The 21,585-nt window shown below is 40.1% G+C and overlaps 1 protein-coding gene across 2 annotated transcripts in view; it reads left to right on the top strand.

Moving 5' to 3' along the window:
- GUCD1 (guanylyl cyclase domain containing 1) overlaps positions 1 to 21,585 on the top strand; it is a 175,846-nt gene that overhangs the window by 88,613 nt on the left and 65,648 nt on the right. For both annotated transcript variants that reach the window (XM_044068830.1, XM_044068831.1), the window contains exons 3-4: positions 2,468 to 2,633; positions 19,039 to 19,130. In XM_044068830.1, the coding sequence (XP_043924765.1) occupies positions 2,468 to 2,633; positions 19,039 to 19,130 (258 nt within the window). The remainder of the gene's footprint in view (positions 1 to 2,467; positions 2,634 to 19,038; positions 19,131 to 21,585) is intronic.

Here is a 21,585-nt window from a genome sequence, read left to right as displayed (position 1 = left end):
AGGACAACTACTGGTAAAGACGGACAATACCACAGTCATGTGGTACATAAACAAGCAAGGGGGCACACATTCCTACCCCCTCTGCAGACTAGCCATGAACTTGTGGGACACAGCTTTGACTTACCAAGTACATTTGCAAGCACAATTCCTGCCAGGAAGGATAAATACTCTGGCAGACGAATTAAGCAGAAACCTAATGGATCCCCACGAGTGGAAATTGGACCCACAAGTCTTCAACATGATAACAAGGAACTGGGGATGCCCTGACATAGACCTATTTGCCTCTCCTCACAATTGCCAACTACAAAGATTCTGCACAAGGACCTAACAGTACATGCCTTTCTTCCTCTGCCTCTCCTCCTCAAGGTCAGACAAGAGAAGCCAAAAATGATTCTGATTGCCCCAGACTGGCCCACCAGCACTGGTACCCAATCTTAAAGAGCTTGTCCCAATGCCCAGTTTGGACACTACCTCAAATTCCTCACTTGTTGACTCAACAAGACAGTCAGATACTGCACAGCCAACTCGGGACCCTAAACCTAGCAGCATGGCGGATAATGTAGCCATTCAAGACGCACCTCTTTCTAAAGCAGTTATGGATGTTATTTTGAAGGCCAGGAGGCCTAGCACCAGAAAATCTTGTGCAGAAAAATGAAGAGATTCTGTGCTTGGAACCAGGCACAAGGCATTGACACGATTGTTCCAAATATTCCTCAGATTTTGCAATATTTAACTGAGATGCTGGATAAAGGCCTTTCCTTTTCATCCATTAAAATTCATGCCTCTGCCATTTCAGCTCATTGCAATACAGAACCACCTATTTTTCTCATCCATTACTAAGATAGTACCTCAGAGGGGCCAAAAACATAAGACCCCCAAGGAGAGCACCAATTCCTGCATGGGACCTCAACTATGTCTTGGAAAAACTTACACTGCCTCCCTTTGAGCCAGCCTCTGCAGCCGATATAAAATTCTTATCCTGGAAAACAGCTCTGCTCCTAGCAATAACCTCCGCTAGACGAGTCTCAGAGTTACAGGCACTCGTGGCTGAGGAACCTTTTATCATCTTCCATCCTGACAGGGTTTCTCTGAGGATAAACCCTACATTTATGCCTAAGGTAGTGACTAGTGTGGCCCTTAACCAAACAATTCACTTGCCTACCTTTTACCCAAACCCAAAGAATAAGGGTGAGAGACTTCTGCATTCTTTGGATATTCAGACAGCTATGCTTCCACTTGGACAGAACCAAAGCTTTCAGAAAGACTGAACAACTTCTAGTAGCATATGCTGTAGGATCACAAGAAAAGCCCATCTCAAAGCAGACTATTTCAAAGTGGATAGGCCACTGCATTAGTTTCTGCTATTCACAGCATGGCAAATCAGTGCCCAAGGGCATTAGGCCACATTCCAGCAGAGCAGCAGCCACTTCAGCAGCCTTCCTCAGAGGAGTACCAACCAAAGACATCTTAGAGGCTGCAACTTGGAGTTCAGTGCATACCTTTACAAAGCACGATCGCTTGCCTCTCTATTCTAAATCCAGGGCAGGCTTTGCCACTACAGTTCTGCAGGGCCTGATAGCCTCTCCTAATCCTATTTAGCACCAGCCTCCCAACCATAGTTTTGGGATTCAACCCAATTGTAATGACTGCAACAGTGAAACACGATGAACATAGTACAGTTGTGTACCTACCATAAATGTAGATGTTAGAGTGTATTCACTGTTGCAGTCCAGGTTACCCTCCCTCCATCCCCCTTTTCCTTACTCGGACTTATCTGTACTTCTTTATTCTATACAACCTATGTGATGTATTTGCTTGTAGATGAAGGAAAAGTTGTTTTTTTGGTTATGCATGCTTTTTGGCATTAGTGAGCCTACCATTTTAGGGGCACCTGACATCTGGGGCAAGAAAAACTGAAGAAAATGGTGTTGGCTGCATCTTTTATACCCCTGGCGCACTGACGTCAAGGAGGAGGCGACAGCAACCGATGCCGGACCTAGACTTTGGAACTCAGGCCGACTGCGGGTAGCTTGCCAGCAGGATAACCCAGTTGTAATGACTGCAACAGTGAATACACTCTACATCTACATTTATGGTAGGTACACAACTGTACTTTTTCTTAGTGTGATTTTTTTTTAAATTTAAATCTCTAGTTATTTTAAGTTTCAGCATACCTGTCATATTAGCTGATGGCTACATTAACTCGGGGTGTATACTTTACGGCACTGTGTAGTCCATCTGCAGCATTTAATCGCTTTTTAATGCAACCTCTTAACTGGGCTGTTTAGTACATCAGATGGGTGTGTTTACTACATGCGTTTATTTTGCAGTCCAGCACCTGGTGCGCCTACAAGTAATGAGCATGCTAAAGTGGAAAATTTGACTGCATTTTACGCTTTGTTTCATTAAGTTTCAAATTGTGTATCTAGTTTTATTTCATTATTCATATATTTCCTTTCTTCTCTAGGTATGTGCATCCGATAAGTGATGAGGAGTTTCAAGCTATTCTTTGGAAGCTTAATCTTACAGAGAGCGTGTGGACCATTGATCTGGCTTACCTAATGCATCATATAGGAATCCGTCACAGACTTTGCACCCAAACATTGGGAGTGGACAGAGGCTATAGGAATCAGGTGCTTCATCTTCTTATGTGTATGTGTAAGCCTGAGGTTCTTTAGCCCAAGTACTTTAAAATGTCAGTTTTTCTTCTTCGTTGTGATTTTCATGAATTTGGCAACAGAGGATTAAGGCTGTGAGCAGTTAAATTGCTCCCGGAAAACATTGGTGTAGGGTTTGAGTCCTTCTACCTCCATTTGCCTACTGTATAGCTCTGAGCATGTCACTTAACCAGACGGTGATTCCAGGATTGCAGTTGAAAGGGAAGTCTTATGTCCAGCAGATTTACTCCATTAACAGACAAGTAAACAAAACCTCTTTCTTCTGCTATTCTTTCTGTTTGCTATCGTTGCAATGTACACACTACCTGACGTCCCTTTGCTTGAATATTTTGTTTGCTACCATTGCAGCGTGCACACTTCCTGAAGTCAATTTGCTTGAATTTGTTTAACATTACAAGGTACACACTACCTGAAATACCATTGCTTGAATTTATTGTTTACTAACATTGCAGCATACACACTACCTGAAGTCCCTTTGCTTGAATTTATCACTGATAGAGTTGAAGCACGTTCTCCTTGGTCTTCTGCTGTGCCTGAAAACCTGGGGGAGTTGAATTTTTGTGATACCTGTGAGTGTTGACTAACATCAACAAGTGACATTTTAATGCATCTTTTTGAAGATTAGCGTTTCTGATCTGGGTACATCAGAATCATGTCTGAATATCTGTTCTTTTTTGTAACCTACATCTAGTTCAGCTTTCAATAAGTTTAAAAATCCACAAAAAACACCAGGACCTAGAAACTCTTGCTGAAACTATTTAACGTCAAAGGTACACACATTAAGTGCTTTAATTTTTCTCAGAATCATCTTCAGTTGCTTTAAGTGAATTAATTCACAGTGGGGGCTCTGTGATCACGAGCTAAGATTTTTAATTGTAGACTTTATAAAAGGTTAGAGTTATTTCTATGATTTTATCTGAAGACGTATTTATGAGAAAAATGAAAGTACTTCTCTGTGTACCTTTGATATTAAATATTTTTGGCACACGTTTCTAGACCTTGGCATTTTTAGTGGATTTTTAGTCTGAAGTTTATCTATGCTGTAGCAGCAATCACTCCCTTATTACTTATCAGGAAAACAGTATACGTTGAAATTGTCTAAAGGGTGAGCTTTTTATTTTGTACCCTCTCTGTCAAGTTTGGTTAGCTATGTCTTCAGAACCTACCCACTGTAGTAGGCAGAGGTGACTTGCATGTGGATTATGGCTCTACTATAAAAAGTCAGTCTAGCCTACTCACTGCAAAACCATCAAAGACTGGCCTTCTGAACCTATGAGGTAAAGCACCTAAAGCATTTTTTGTTTGCCTTTGTAGAGTATAAGCTCCATTGCTTTACCCTCCCATATTTAAATGTACCTGGGGAGTGAAATAAATAATAAAATATTTTTTTAACATCGGTAGAGCACTGCTGCATAAACCCATTTCAGGTGCAGCCTTGGTGCATTGTTTGTTTGTTTGGGGGTTGCAAAGTAAGCAAATTGAAGCTGTGGGAATTAAACCTAAGACAGCTCCACTCTTGAACCTTGGTGCAACAAAACTGCCAGAAAAAAACTTTCTAAGGTTGAGAGCACTCATAGTACAGCAAAAAAAAAAAAATTACAAAACTGTCTGGGACTGGTCACTCGGATAAAATGGGATTGAAAGGATAACACACTGTGGGAAAACTTTATCAGATTGTAGAACTTCCATGAAAAAACTTGTAATGGGACTGCAAATAATCTTCTCCGACCAGGAAGTTTCTTTAGTGCATCCCTTCTTGATAGCAGCATTTGTATCATTTAAACTTTAACTGTCTTTGTTCAGCACACTTTGGAATTTTTTACCATAGTATCTTTCAGACCAACAAGTTTATAATCCACAATTCATATAGGTACATAGGTGTTTACTAAGCTAATGACCATAAAGGCCTTTTTAAGCCTAGCCATGCATCTCAAATCTGTGACAAGTTCTGATACCCTTGATAAGTGTAAGCATGGGCCTGGGAAATTAACCATTTACAGGTTACCCGTGTCCATTAAAGACACAGGTGCCAAACAAGTGATGAATTTCCTGTTCCCCATCCAATTGCCCAAATTACACTTGAATTAGGTTAGGGAGGAATTCTGCTTCACATGGATGGGGGATGCCTGTTCCATAGACGGGGTAGTCTCTGGGATACATACCTCTCTGTCCAGCAGGTCCTGTTTATATCACAGCCAAGGTGTAAGTCTTTAGAAAGGAGAATTCTGGTGCTGCTTGTTTTGTGAATATGCAGAAAGTCTGTTAATGCCCTGTATGCCAGGCATAGATCTTCCCTAAAAAGCCTGTAGGAGACAGAATACAGGGATAAGGCCTTAAGGCGGACTGCATAGGACATTTTACTTATGCCCAGTGTTCTTTTAGTGAAGAACCTGTGTGGACGCTCCAATTGTTGGATATGCCTGGTTATACATACCAAAGGGGGCATTGCACTCAATGATAGGTCTGATGAATGCCAAATACAGTGGAACAATAACTTCCTTGGACTCTAGTTGCTCAGCATAGAATGATTTCCTGACTACAGAAGACACAGGATTGTCAAAGGCTAGATTACTACCGATGTGTGTCCCTAAGTCCCTGACTACTGGGTCAACTCTAAGGGGTGTGTTAATATGATCATTATCAGAGGTGCATGACTTCCCAAATTATACTATTATGCATTTCTTGGCATTTAATTTTAGTCCATGGCTGACACCAGTTTGTCTGTCAGCCCCTCGTGGAGAACATTTGGGTCATCTGCAAATTTACTAAGACAGAGTCCACTGACATTGGCCTTGACTTCAGAGAAGTAAATGCCAAAAAGGAGCGGCCCAAGGACTGATCCCTGAGGGACTCCACTTGTGACTGACGTCTGTGTAGAGGTTGATTCACCCATTCTAACTTCATGGGTCTTGTCTGTGAGCCAGTTGGCTATCCACTGGGCGACATACGAATTTGTACCGAACCTCTTGAGTTTGTCAACAATGCCTGAGTGGGATATTGTGTCAAATGCCTTGGCCAGGTCAAGGTAGGCAGTGTGGACCATTTTTCCCTCATCCATTGCTTTGGTTACTTTCTCAAAGAAGTCCACCAGGTTGAGTAGGCATGATCTGCCCTTGACGAAACCAAACTGGGTTGGGTCCAGTGTCTGGAAGTTTACCATATTCATTATTTCCATGATAATTAATTCCATGGCTTTACCTTGAAGACTAGTGAGACTTATGGGTCTGTAGTTTCCAGAGGCTGTAGATGGCCGATCTTTGTGGAGAGGGATGACTGTTGCTGTTCTCCGTTCATGAGGCACAAAGCCTGTTTGGAAGCTACATTTAAGTAGTGATTCCAGAAGCCCTGATAGATCATGTTTCATGCTATTTAGAAGGCATTATGGGATATTGTCTAGGCCGATTGATGCAATGTTCTTGGTTTTACAGAGAGCATTAAGGATCTGTTCCTTGTGATAGTAGGGGCAGTTATATTTGGCGGTATTTCCTAAGGGAAGGTTGAAGGGAAGAGAGGAGTAAAGTTGGAGCTGAATTTATCAGCCAGAAGGTTTAGCTGAAACAGGGCTAAGTACATGTCAACCATAAAGATCCCTTTCATATCCTTGGTGGAACATGTTAGTACAGCTGGATCAGGGCTAGGTGCATGGCACCCACAGATTTCCACGCATCATCTTTGATTGTGTTCCAGTCACCGAACTGGATCATGTTAAAACTAGTTCCCAGCTCCACGAATATAAGGTGTTCACAGGTTCATATCCTAGGCTGATGACCACCAAGGTTTTTATAAACCTAGCCATGCAATCCAACCCAGTTTTTCCCCTAGTTCCTTGGATGCCTATATTGTGAGATGTTAGTAAAGAGGTAGCTAAGAATTATGTGTGGGGGTATGTTAGTTGGAGATTAATTTACTTAGCATTGACCTCTGTCCATCAGAGATGTGGTAGCCAGGCTGGGAGTGAATTTATGAGTTCCCATCCAGTGTTCAAGGTTTCTTTAGAATATGGTCATGGATGAACTCTTCTTCACATTGATGGCGACCTTATTCCATAGGGTGGGGATTCCTTGAAACATACATCAGTCTCTCCAGCATGTTCTGTTTGTCAGAGGCAATGTACAGGTCCTTGCCTCTAGTGCTGTTTTGTGGATGTACAAGATATCCATCAGAGCTGGATCTGCGTATGCCTTGTATGCTAGCCATAGATCACTGCTCAGTAACCTGTAGGAAACAGAGTACAGAGATAGGGCCTTTAGGCGATCGATGTAGGACAGAGTATTCATACCTCAAGTTCACCTAGTGAGGAACCTTTGAGGACATTCCAAGTGCAGAGGTTAGGTGCATGCCAAAGGTGGCATTGTACTCCGTGATGGATCTGATAAGGGAAGAGTAGAGTGGTCTATTACTTCCTTGGACCTGGATGTCATATCCTTGTTTATGATTTGAGCTACTTAGAATGATTTTCTTACTATCTTGGCTATGTTTTGGTCGAAGGTAAGATTACTGTCTAAATAATGTTCCCAGATCCCTAACTGTCCAACTCTTATAGGTTTTTTATGAGTGGAGTAATTAGCTTGAGTGGATGATTTCCCTAAGGACACTATAATGCATTTTTTCACATTGAGTTTTAATCCATGGCTTCAGTATCTAGCATTTGTTTGTGTTAGGCCTTCTTGTAGTATGTTGATGTCATGGGGGAGTCTGTGATAAATCCCAATTTACAGTCATCTGTAGACCTGGTGAGCTGGAGGCCTTTGCCATTAGTCTTTACTTTCAAGAAGTAGATACCAAACAGGAGCAGGCTCGGCACTGAGCCTTGGGGTACTCCAGTGGTGACCAGTCTCCTGGTGGAGGTGGCCTCACCAATTCTGACTTCTTGGGTCCTATCTGTGAGCCAGCCAGAAACTCAGTGGGTTATGTAGGGATTTATGCATAGTTCTAAACGTTTTGTCAACAATACCTAAGTGGAGTATTGTAGCGAATGCCTTGGCCAGGTCAAGGTCAGCAGTTTTCCCATCATCCATAGCCTTGGTGAGCCTCTTGAAGTGATAAGTAGACAAGACTTTCCCTTAACAAAGCCAAACTGGGATGGGTCCAGTGTGCTCAGATCCACTTCCATTGTTAATCGTATCCATGATGATTCATTTCATGGCTTTGCATATCAGACTTGTCAGACTGATGTTTCTCTAGTTCCTGGGGTCAGTTGATGTTCCACACTTATGAAGAGGGATGACGGTTGCTGCCCACTATTTACCTGATATGCAATCTGTTTTGAGGCTATAGTTGAGTGACTCAAGTGGTCCTGTTTGGTCTTGATTTAGGATATTTAGGAGGCAACCAGGGATGTTGTCTGGGCCCATTGAATTAGTATTTTTGGCCTTGGCGAGCACCTGCAGGACCTGCTCCCTGTTGATAGTTGAGAGGGGATATGGTAGAAGGGATTTCACAGTGGGTAGTGGGTGGAGTTAGGGGTGAAGTTAGAGCTAAATTTATCAGTCAGTAGAGTTGCTATGTCACCCTGGTCAGTGAAGGCTGTGCAATTTTACCACCAGTTCTGCACACTACTAAGTGTTATCTTTAAGGTTTTTGACATAACTGAAGAATATATTGTAGTTGCCCTTAGCTTGGGAAGCTGTCCTGACTTTGTAATTGGCCTTGCTGGACTTTATTAGACCTCTTAGTTTCTTGTTTAGTTGAATCCGAGATCTCTTATCTCTTTGGGAGTTACTTTTTCTGATTTTGGCCATGGCTTTTTTCTTTTGTTATATACCCTGCTGAGGTAAGGATCCCACTGGTGGAGTTTGTTTTTGATGTTTAATATAGGCTTACTTCTAGTAGGTATGGCAGTCTCAATGTAGCCATGTACATGTTTGTACAGGATTTCTGTAAATAATTTTGCATGGGTGGCTGTGTTCTCTGAGTTTGAGAGAGCAGTGAATTTTGACAAACTGTTGCTTCCAATATGTAGTTTGCATTACAGTAGTTCATAATTGTTATGGGTTTACTTGGGTTTTCCAGGCTGATTTTTATTTTGAGGGAGACAGCCAGCTTTGTGGTCCAACCTCAGCAATGGGGATGTAACATGATGGTGGCAGGGGTGAGGGGGGTGCAGTACTCTTCCATGTTGGTGAGTACTAGGTCCAATATGTTTGATCCAGGAAATGTTATGCCTGTGAGTTAGAGGCAGTTTACATTTCCTAGCCTATAGAGGAGTAGTTGGTCTCCAATGAATAGGGGATTTGGTTGGATGGTGAGTGGTCTAGTAGGTATAGGTAAGAATTGTGAGCTGCTTGGGTCACAAAGGGTGATACATGGTAGGGATCTTTGTCTGTGGAGACTTGGATGTGGATGAACTTCACGGCATCATCCTGTTTAACTCATTCACTCCAGAGCAGCTCAGAAAATGCTGCCTGCTTACTTCCACCATAGGAACAACAGTGCAGCCTGAGCTAATTTTCAGATGATAATCCATTTGTAATACCATACAGAAAACAAATGTTCATACCTCTTTAACCATAAGAGCTAGACTATAAAAATGTAAATGCGAAAGTTGTTCAGACACTGAATTTCCAACAGTGTAAATGTTGATGGTGTGTATGTAAGTCATTATTAAACATTTGCCAAGGAATGCTGATATTGTGCATATTTTTTACCTTTTTGATACAACAGATCACAGTATCTTGGTGAATGTACCATGTAGACCCATACAATTTGTAATTTGTTTGTATGGATGTTAGCTTTAAAATGCTACCTTAACCATCACTGTGTGATGCTGCGTTACAGACATATTCACAGAGATATGGTTAATATTATATTTCTCATAATTGATAAATAAACAAAGCATAATATCTCACCTGTAACAGAGACTACATAGTGTGGCTCAGTGTCCGCTTCAAAATAATGCCTCATATGTGTCTGTCACCATGCTCCCTTGCAAAGATATGGGCATAATAATGAAAAATATTGCAAATGTATATTTTTCATAATCCTAGAAGACTAAACAAACTGATATCTGTGCATGTGTTCAGCATACAGATACGGTTGTTTTACCATATTGTAAGGAGTAATACTGTCTTCACAATGAGGTATTACTTGTGACATTGGCATGCTCCTTTGCAAAGTTATTTACCAAAATATGTAAATAAAAATCATAATTTCCAAAATATGTAAATAAAAATCATAATTTCCATAAACTAATTCCTAAATAAACTTTGATATCTGTATATGTGTACAGCATACAGGTACAGTTTTTTTACCATGTTATAACTATTAATATTGTCTTCAAAATGAGGTATTAGCACATTGGCATGCTCCCTTGCAAAGTTATTTACCAAAATATGAAAAAAAAAATCATAATTTTCATAACCTTATTCCTAAACAAACTTTGATATCGGGTTCCTATTAGATGACCGAAGACGCATTCTGTCGAATGCGTCTTGGTCGAACTTAAAACAATGAAAAGGCAAAATAGCGAAGCGGCTTTTAAGCGAATTCTTTCCCAGGGAAAGAATTTGCTTGACCGCTTATGTTATTTTACCATTTCCGGCACTGTAGTGCGATCTCAGAGTTGGTATATTTATGTATTCTTTCAATTGTTTTCTTTTTTTTTTTTTTTTTTTTTTTTGGAACAGCGATTTTTTTTTTTCCCCCCTTGGAAAAAATCGCTTTTCTGACCTTTCGAGATTGTAAGCTTTCGCTTACATGGGGTCGATTATTCATCGTTCGCTTTAAGCGTTCAATGATATAATATAGACCCTTTATCTGTATATATGTATTAAGTGTCCGATATAATATAGACCCTTGATATCTGTATATATGTATTAGGTGTCCGATTATATAATATTAGACCCTTGATATCTGTATATATGTACAGCATACAGACACAGTTATTTTATCATGTTGTAAGGAGTAACACTGTCTTCATAATGAGGTATCACTTGGCACAGTTACATGCTCCCTGGCAGAGTTATTCACCAAAATATTAAAAAAGTCATAATTTCCATAACGCAAGTCCTAAATAAATTATATCTGTACATGTGTACACAATAAAGGCACAGTTCTTTTATCATGTTGTAAGGATTAACACTGTCTTCAGAATGAGGTATAACTTGGCACAATTACATGCTCCCTAGCAAACTTTACCAAAATATGAAAATTAATCATAATTTCCATAACAAAAGTCCTAAACAAAATATATTTGTACAGTTGTCCTGCATACAGACACACTTCTTTTTCCATCCTCTAATTACTAATACTGCTTTCAAAATGAGGTATTACTTACCCTCATGACATGTTCCCTGATAAAGTTATTTAGCAAAATATGAAAATGTCATAATTCTCATAACCATGGTCCCAAACAAACTGTGATATCTGGACATCTGTACAGCATACAGATAAAGTTCTTTTTATATCTTGCAAGTACTAATACTGTCTTCAAAATGAGCTATTATTTAGCATGCTGACATGTTTCCTGACAAAGTTATTCACCAAATATGAAACAATATCATAATTCTCATAATCAAAGTCCCAAGCATAATGTGATATCTGTATATTTGTCCTGCATACCAACACTGTTCTTTTTCCATCTTGTAGGTAATAATACTGCCTTCAAAATGAGGTATTACTTACCCTGATGACATGTTTCCTGACAAAGTTATTTAGCACAAAAGGAAAAGAGATCACAACTCTCATAACCATAATTGTAACCAAACTGTGATATTGCAGGATGGTTATTGACATATTCTCTTGTACGTGGTACTCTCCTCAAACAGTTGTTCTTACTCAGCATGCTCACCATCTCCCTACCACAGTTATTTGCCAAACTAAGAAAAATATAACTTGCATAACACAATTCATAATCATACGGTTATCTGTACCTCCGCACAGCATACAGATGGTTCTTTGACAATCTGAAAATGAAGTGTTACTCAGCATGTGTGCAAGTTCCCTAGCAGTTATTTTCTTGTGTCGTCAGTAGTGACAACAGTGTTCATAAAATATAACAATAGTTTCTTACCATAGTGGTCCTACTTGGTCATGGCTGTTGTCCATTCGTTCTCACTAGCTGCATGTTACTAATATATCGTGCATCACGCCATTGTGGAGGTCAGTCAGGAACAATGCAATGCCATCCACAGGTGAACGCCATCACTTCTGAAAAGGTGAACATCTTCTGCGGTGATCCTGTCATGGCAGATTGTTGGTCGACCAACCCTGTGCATCAAGCAATGCATGAATCCATTCTGTAAAGTCTGGCCTTGTGCTGCCCATTGACTGTTTGCTATTTTCCATATCTAGCGAGGAATTATGTCAGACCACACAAAATGACAATGTGGCCACCATGACTCCATGTGTTCAAAAATTGTTCTGACTGGAAACCGTAGCCTTCCAAGTGGGTGAGTGATGACATCATTCCCTCCAATGTACAGCACAAGCATATCAGGCTCATGGTAGATTGAACACTTCTCTTCCAACAACTGCAGGAGTATGCTCCAATACATACCTCTTCTTGCAATCCAGTATACCTTCACACTAGATGTGGGGAAGCTCACGCTGTAGTGGTTTTCACTTCTGGAGGCATGGCTGGCAGCCCAGTGAATGTAGGAATGGCCACACACCAATACTCTCACTTGTCATTCTCCTGCTCGTGAAGCCATGTCACTGTCACAAGGTGGGCACACCTGCACAGGAAAGAAATACAAACATGTTACTACTGATGTTTGAGAGATGTATTGGACGACTACACATATATGCATATCAATAGCATTACCTGGTTAGCTCATCCAAATCTTCACTCCTATCCACACTGGCATTATTCTTTTGATAAGGTACATAACTGGTGATGACGATGCAGAGGTACATACCTACCACCCATTGTAAAAATGACAAAGAAACTGGTGAGGGGTGGCTCGAAATGACTCCACATAAACAAAAAAACAAATCTGGCTTGTGCATTCATCAGTGATAACGACCTCTACTTATGTGAATGACAGTGACAGCTGCTGAGATTTTTACCTGAAAAGTGATGATGACTCAGTGATGCATTGTAACTGCAGTTCATTACTGCAAAGTTATGCTTTCTCAGACACAAGTGATAATTGCTGCACATAACATGTTGAGTAGGCATTATATTAGCTTGTGCAGCTGTTACGTAACACAGGCTCATTATCTGTTAGGTGAAGACCTGAGTAGATCAGAAAAACTGAGTCATTCTTCCCACCTAAATTGTACACAGGACTTACAAAGCCAGGAATATTGCCCAAAAGCCATGGTAGCTCCATGCTGATATGTTATCTCACCTAACCATCCTTGTGGTTACAATAAGTCAGAAGTAAAAAAGGCAGAAATACTGTCCAAAATATCTGCGCAATGGTAACAATCAGCAATAAAATACTGAGCCTCTCGTACCACCCAGACATCTTTCAGTAGAAAGAAAGACTAAAGCAGAATATACGTTCAGAACGTTTGGATATATTTATCAGGACTGTTCCTGTTATCCATCAGTGCAACATTACTGCCTTCTACTACTATTTGAAATGCATTGTTATAACGGTATCACCCCATGTAAGAAAAATGTAAATTAAATAATTATTAAACTCCATTTCTAAGCTCAAGAAGTAGATATTACACCATGAATCTAGAACTCCATGCCACAGTTTCTTTACAAGGTTACAAATAAAATGAAACATTACAATTAGTCAAAAATAGTAATTCAAGCATTCACATGACAAATACACCATTCACTGTAGTGTGTAGCTACTATGTTTTTCAGCTTATTAGATTAATAGGGGTATAAGGATTAATGGAGAAATAGATTACATTGAACATTAGATTCATCACATGCAAATCCCCAATCTCCACAAGAGTATTTTATAGCTCTTAATGTGTCCCAAAGGAATCTTACAAAAGTTAGTACTGACCACACTACACAGATGAGAACACCCACTTTTGTTTACAAAGCCGATTGAACATATGGGAGAAACAGACAACTGTAGCTTTGTAAAACCGAATTGAAGACCGTCACACATATTGCTGGGTATAATATACTAATGGTAAAAGGACTGTATACTGAAAGGAATACTAATGTGGCAAGACTGTTGCATTGCGGAATTGTGCAAACATTCTATGGAAGTATCTGAAAAAAGCACTGGGAAAATGAGCCAATTCAAATGACCATGCACCTTCTGTATGGTCTCTTCAGAAAACCCACTTGAAGTCTAATACAGGGAGACGAATGACTGGTGCCAGAAACATGGCCTCAAGCTGAATATCTAAAAAATGCATCATCTCCTTTGGGGAGAGTGATGTCCCCACAAATGATCACATTAATAACAATGCCCTAAGCACACAGTCAGACGTGAGGGATTTGGGCATCCCAGCTGATAGCAACCTAACTGGATTGGTCTTTTTGGCATGGTCTGACAGTCCTCCAGAAGCCCACAATACCCTGCTGTCTCAGTCAATGGATGTCACCTTTTATTGGTTAGACACATGAAGTGAGAAGATTAGGAAGCTACCATGACTGCACTTGCAAGGTAGTAGCTTACCTGGTGTTGGGTGTGTGTCCCCTTCTTTGTGATGTCATATTAAGTGGAACTGTGCAACAAGATATTGTTTCTGGGTGCAGCTCTGTCCTTGGCCTAATGTAAAATACAATTCAGATTCTGACAAATCCATTCCAAATTGTTGCTTTTCTGCCAGAGCTAGAATGATCAGCTTAGCCGTCCCACCCTGCAAAAGGATGATCACAGTCCACCTTCTCATTCCTTTGACTCCGATGCTTAGATCTAACAGTCAGTCAGACTACTTCTTGAACTTAGGTTACTTGAGGCATAAACAGGGTGTTATCCTGCTAAAGCAACAGATCAGTAACTTCCCCTTAAACAGAGCCATCCATTTCCATAAAATAAGCCAGAATGTTACTTGAAATTGCCCTACCTTTAAAAATCAAACTCTATTTTGTTACAGTGCTTTCTGTCACTGTTCATGCCTGTATTTATTAGAATTCTGCAGACAAGTCTGTCCTGTTCCAGAAACACGTTGTGTATCCATTTGCTCTAACCCATTTACTTTATTATCCTAGGTAAAAGAAATACATTTTCCCAAACACCAGATCTGGCTTTCCTTGATAAGAAACTCGAGCATTACAAAACTGCAAAAATATAGTCTGTGTGTGTCTGTCTTTTGGGGGGTAAGAGGAAATGGGTCTTTTGGCTTTTTCTGGTTACGGGTCTCTACAGCGGAACTCCAGTCTGCTAATGATTGGCAGTGGATTTTTATAGTGCCGAGTTGCCAGCCTGACGCCCAACCTTCAAAGAAGGCACACCCTTTCATGCATGCAGCTACCTGCATGTCTTTAGATGTCACTCGATGGCACATGTTGAAAAAGTTAAGTATCTTACCATATTATTAACAGTTATTCAGATAAATCAGTACTGCAGCATTAAATGTATTTTACAAACGTCTTTTATGTTCACTGTCAATAGTTCCCTGATGTTTCATCGACAGTAAACTGCAAAGTATCAGCCAGATGAAGCAAACCACTTAAAGAACTATTATTTTCTGTAATATACATGAAAAAGTGGACAGAGTATAGAGTCAGCTAATTTCAGCATTACAGTAATGTGCTGGAGGAAAATATTGAAGGGGAACAGCTTTAATAGTTGTAGTATTACTGCAATCTGCACGGTTATAAAGTGAGACAGACCTGATCATAAAAGTATGTTACCGATCATTAGCTAACTTCCTGCATAATCCAAATAGAGGGCACATGGAAGCCAGTCGCTATACCACCAATGACAATGGGCGAAAGGCAGAAAAGCTCAAAATAGACAGAAACCTAAAAGACAAGCAGTCAGTGGGGAAAAAAAATTAACACTTCACCTCTTCCTCCTACACTGCCTTACATAGAACAAATAGTTTACAAACTCAAAAGAAAAAAACGCTACCGCAATACCGCATTAGTGTTACCGGAATTCATCATTACAAAATACTAAGCTACAGAGTACGATCCACCGCTGCCAGAAAACATATTAAAAGGAAATTATTCAGTACAGTTTCCAATATGACATTTACGATGTGAGAGACTAGCTCGCATTTCTGAAGTTCTCAGGCACATTACTAGCACCCTCTGTGACACTGCTATATATAAAATGTTTTGCTTTTATATTAAACAATAACCATAATGAATGTGTACATAATGTCAGCTTACCACAAGCAAAATGCGTCAATTGAGCTAGAAGAAGCAGTTCTTGGGCCAGGCAGAAGAAAACCCGAGGACTTCCTGGTAACCGCCAAATCAGTGTCTCCATTAGTGATCCTTGCAATCCATGCCCAAAATAAATAGAATGATCCAACAGCAGGTAAAAATCTGCAAATATCAGCAAAAAGAAAGGAAATACCTGCTGCTGGACCCTCTGTTTATTTGGGGAGAACAAAAGAAATTTAGGTTTGGGGTGGAGGTGTTATGCAAGTGGTGCAAGAATCCGATTGGCTGCCACCACTTGCCTCACCAACCACTTTACAAGCTAATTTTCTTCTAAAAGTTTAATGTGAGCAGTGTGTAAAAACGCACTGAATCGTAAGTATGTAAGGTAAATAAGTTAGGTTACGATTTCAGTGTGTTTTACACGCTGCTCACATTACAAATCTACATTGCAGTTTCTCACGCCTATGGAAGGTACTCTGGGGTAACAGCTTGCAATTCCTATGGTCTCAGTGTGCTCAGATGTAAGCACAGAGGTGCTGTGAGATGCTACTTGGGGTTAATTAGTTAACCAACCTGAAGGTATATTTGTTGCTGATGTAGTTTGAGACATCTTCACCTTTAGCCCCTGTCTGTGCTGCTGTTGGTCTAAATGTGTTGAAGAAACTGTAGCCTTCTAAAGCCAGAGTACTTTCTGGGGCTTTAAACCAAGTCTTGGTGACAGCTGAGATGTCTACATTCTCCAGAGTGAGGGAAGCTTGTAGGACTCCGGGCATTTGTCAGTAACACCTTAAGGTTGCATTAAGTTATTTTGCTATGTTGGTAGTTTTTTTTTTTATTTTGATCTTCCCTAAAATGTCTGTAAGGGGACGGATAAAGTTTTAGACAATGTCTAAAAGACCAGGTGAACAGGTGCAGACCCTTTTGGCAAAGCATAGATATTCGATTCACCTGGAGTGACATCAGAAACTAAGCTAGTTATTAAAATCGGTCATTTTCTAGTCGTACTGCGTCATCATCATTGGTAAAGGTAGAATGCTGCGAGGCACATACCTGTCTGTAACACACATTCAGAGAGATCCATTATGTTTCTTTTCGTATAGTCCATTGAGGTATGCATCTGGTAATTTACACCCACATGGACTATGATAGAATCATATTGTTACCTGTGGTGCAGTGACTTGAATGCACACATGACATTGCAGATCCTTGCTCTAGATAGGTAACTAACTGTTATCTTCTGGTCCAGCCTGGTGAGAGGGACATCTGTTGTACCATAGAATCCCCTTGACAAGAGCACTAGGTAAAGTGTTTTCTTGTCTTATGGGCTTTGTTCTTGTGGGGGATCATGTATTGCTTTTGGTGTGTGCTTTAGTGATTGCTGAGGATAGATGTTGTCATTTGACCACTTAGGATGTCTTTGAGGTATGAAGAGGTTTCTTTTAAGTGCTTGAGCATAAAAAGGTCTGTGTGTGTGGTGAGTGGTACGTGTAAAGGATGTAGTGTGTGTTTGTGTGTGTGGAGGATGTAGTGTGTTTGTGTGGTGAGTAATATGTGTGGAGGATGTGTGTGTCTGTGTGTGTTTTCTTGGCAACCTTGTTTGTAGGTGAGATATTTGACTCCAAAGAAGTTATGTGCGTTCATCTCTCACATACTGTGTTAGTTTCTTTAAGGACCAAAAGATTGGATTGTCTTGAGTACTTGAGACAATTGGTACATTGTCTAAGGGTGCCCATATCTACCAAACTGGCCATAGAGACGTTAGGAAATTTCAAATCATGTTGTTAGGACTTGCATTATGGTTGGGCTATTGTGGTTTAGGGGTGTGGTTTTACAGGGGTCACCTGAGTGGTGTCTAGGGTTAAAGCTAGATATTACAGGAACAACAGCACCGAAATGGAAGAAGTAAAAAAGCAACAAGGCAGGATTCACCAAACACGATTTATTCTTAGGAAAATACAAAAAACTCTGACGTCTCGGCCTTCGCCTTCCAGGAGTATGACACAAATAAAAACCACCATGTCTTATATACAAGTTAAACCAATTATACAAATAATTAAGCAATCAGTATATTAAGAATCAATTAATTAGACAACATTCTCCAATTTAAAGCTAGATATTGCATAGTGCTATGATGTGATATTAGTGCTGTTTTATGCACTAACTAGCTGGCCTAAGCTTAGCTGTTTGTGTTATGTTTACCCTGAGTTTAGGAACTAACCAAACCTGCATACTTGTATTAAGAAGCTTTCTTAGAATTCAGGGAAGTCTGTCTGTATAAATAGCTCCATCATATACCCTTCATTGAATGTAAAGACACCTGTTGCCACTGAGCAGTCCTTTACACTCTTGTGCCCTGTGGAGAGAAACTGCATAGTCCTCCTTGCAGTTCATATGCCATATTTACCTATTCAATGAGCAAATGGGGGGCATAGGGGGTAATGCATCCAGCTGTAATACCTTGTTTACCTAAAACTGTCAAAGCTGTTTATTCTACTTTTCCTTAATCGTGTGTTACCCTCCAGTATCTTCATCCACCTTTCCTTGCCTACTTTATCATTTCTTTGTAAGTAACAACATATTAGTGTGGTCTCCAGCTTTTAACATACTTCCATTTTTACATTTTGACACAGGGAAGCCCACATTTCCAGGGAAATTAAATTGTGTAGAAGTGAGCATGTAGAGCATTTGAAAAGTTTTTTAAGTTGGAGTTTTTCCAGGAATGTGGTAATTCAGTCAGCATCCCAATAAAATAATGAGGTTGTATGATGAAATGGAACTATGCTTAATTCTTCTCCCGTGAGAAGTGCAACATGATTTCATGTTGACTGCTGCTGAGTGCACAGCCAGAGATTAGATATCAAGTGTGAGTTGTGATTTCTTAAGACAGAGCAGTAGCTTTAATGTTTTTGGGAACTGCAGAGGCAGCGTGGTTGGTAGGCGCATTGAGCTAGGACAGACGGGTGGCTGAGGGTAGGAGATTGCTAAAGCAAAGGGAGGATTTGGGGCTGAAACAGTGGGTTAAGGTGTAGAGGATGGGTCTGGGGACTTACTAACTGCAGTAGCCCACAGTTTAGTTACCCTATACCTTTTGTGTGCACAATATCTAGATCATATGTTATCTCTTTGCATTGATCTTGACTCACATTTTTTGAACTTTAGTCTTTTTATAGGAAACATTTTGACACTGAAGAGCACAGAGTGAATCAGCTGTTTGCCAAAGCAGAAACTACCGGTGTCGTGGTAGAAAAATGGTGAGTGAGATGGGTTCTTGTATTTTTTCCCATTGTTTATTTTTGTTAATGCATCTTACTAAAGCTTGAATGTGATTAGTAAGGCTGTGGGAACTGGAGAAAGCAAAGCGATGCATGTTTCAACAGAGACCCAGCCTCTGCTGTTGTAGCCACATGACAACTGTGGGACCCATCAGAGGTAACCTGATGAGAGATTTTCTGGGGTCATCCATCTCCCTGCACATTAATTTCTGGTTGTGGGGTGCAGCTGGAAAGTAGTGTGCGAAAAGTGGGTGAAGTGTAAAACTTTAAAAACTTGTTGGCTCAGGAATGAGTAAATGTTGCGATAGTTCATTCCCAGCTGCAGATCTTTAATATTATAACAGTGTATACTGACATGCCTTTTTCCCCCAAGAAATTCAATAGTGTTAAAACGTGTGCAGTTTCTTGCACACTTTGAGCTGGTGAGTAATAGTATATCAGAAATTGAAATGAACATGCAGTACGTGTAGTTAAAGGAGCAGTCCATGCAGAATCTGTGAAACAGTTACAGTTGTGCTTTTAGAGCTACTATATCCCTTCCTTTGTTTACCATTTGGGAGCCTTTCCAAAAAGGCCGTCTTTAAAGCTTGGCAGTCTGTAGTGCATAGAATATTTTGTCCACACATAGCAATCTCTGATCAAATGAAGTGGGGTGGTGATATACACTGTTAGGGATCTCTGACAGTTGATCAAGTTTTCAGAAACTCGAAAGTCGTATGATCGAGACCATAGTATCAGGTTTTTGAAAACATGAAGCTTTTGAATGGAGATCGCTGTACAGTGAGGATCAGGAAATTTATCCTTTTCTTGACTGTAGTGCGATCTCTGAGTTGGTATATATAATTTGTAGGGGTTTGGAGGGGTGCAGGGGGACTTGCCCCCCTGCATAAATGTAAAAAAAAAGTAGATTTATTTGTTTTTTATTGTTCGAGTTTTCAGAAACTCGATTATATGGTCTTGTCCGTATGAATTTTGAGTTTCTGAAAACTCTATCTTCTGACATAGATCCACTGTTATATAATGCTGCCGCCTAGGTAAACGCTTCTTTTCAGGGGTAACTCGGAAGCATCATCTGCTTAAGTGACTTGTGGGAAAAGGGAACATATTGCCAGATTTTGTAATCTGGAAGGTAAACGGGAGGTGATTGTACATGGGCAAATGGAGAATGTAAGAATCAATGTAAGGAGCGCTATAGGGCCTTGGATCTAGCAGCTTCTAGCCATAACCTTTGTACTAAATTGACAGAAAATTTAGTCTTGGAAAATGATTTTGAATGGCATACAGAACATAGCCATTTTGACAATGACCTTATCAACAGCAGATAGGATGGTTCCATCTTTATTGTCGCCTTTCTCCTTTTAAATAGGGTAATTCTTTGTATAGTTCATGTTTTTTGAAAAGTAATCTTTGCACCTTACACAGGCTTTTGAGTTAATAATGCAAGAGTGAGAGAGTCTGAGACATCTCTGCCTGTCCTGGAACCGTTTTGGCATAAAACTGTTGCAAACATTTTTTTAATACTTCTGTACAGCAGCATTACTCTACCCTTTGACCTTTTTAATACTTCTGTACAGCAGCATTACTCCACCCTTTGACCTTTTTAATACTTCTGTACAGCAGCATTACTCCACCCTTTGACCTATTCCATAAGGCTTTGCAGTCATAAAACATAACCATTATGGTTAAATCAACTTCCTTTGCAAATGTCAGGTTCAAAGCATTTAAAGTTTATGTTCAACTGGTGACATTTCATTAAAACAATATTCCATGGGAATTTTCTAACCTCTCCTATATAATGCCGTATTCATACTTTAAACTGCTCCTGTGTTTTCTGCTGTACATTATAAATGTAACCATTTAAACACACATGTGTGTGTGTGTGTGTGTGTGTGTGTGTGTGTGTGTGTGTGTGTGTGTGTGTGTGTGTGTATATATATATATATATATATATATATATATAGCCTTTTGCTGTAATCGTTCACACTACTGGTCCCCCCCATTTCTTTTCCTGTTGCACTCCTAGGTAAATTACTTAAAACTACCTTCTTTCTCTTGGAGAAGGTTAACCTATTTACCTGCAGCCCATACTTGTAATGTTTTCCCCATAGAAGTGGTGGTTCTTGTCACCACACTGTACTAGATTAGTAGCCCAAAATTTCTAGCTATTAGGAAGATAAAGGCTACACTGACCTTGTATTACTTTGTATCTACCCCCCTCCCCCACCTTTAACCTGCACTCCTCCCTCCCACTCCTGCTCCATTACAGAGGTATCTACCATCCCTGCTATATGCTGCTCCCATACTTACTAACCTCCAAAATAATCTCTTAACTAAACTAGAAACCAGGTATAACAAGATAGTCAGATTTGCAGCCAGTAATAGTTACAAATCCCATCATTGTATATCCACAAAAAGCTTAAGATAGCCTGAACTC

The sequence above is a fragment of the Protopterus annectens genome, chromosome 4.part0, assembly GCF_019279795.1.
Source record: "Protopterus annectens isolate FY-2018-M chromosome 4.part0, PAN1.0, whole genome shotgun sequence".
Classification (NCBI taxonomy): Eukaryota; Metazoa; Chordata; order Ceratodontiformes; family Protopteridae; genus Protopterus; species Protopterus annectens.
Note: the sequence above shows the minus strand (reverse complement) of the source record. Positions and strands in the feature narration are given on the sequence as shown.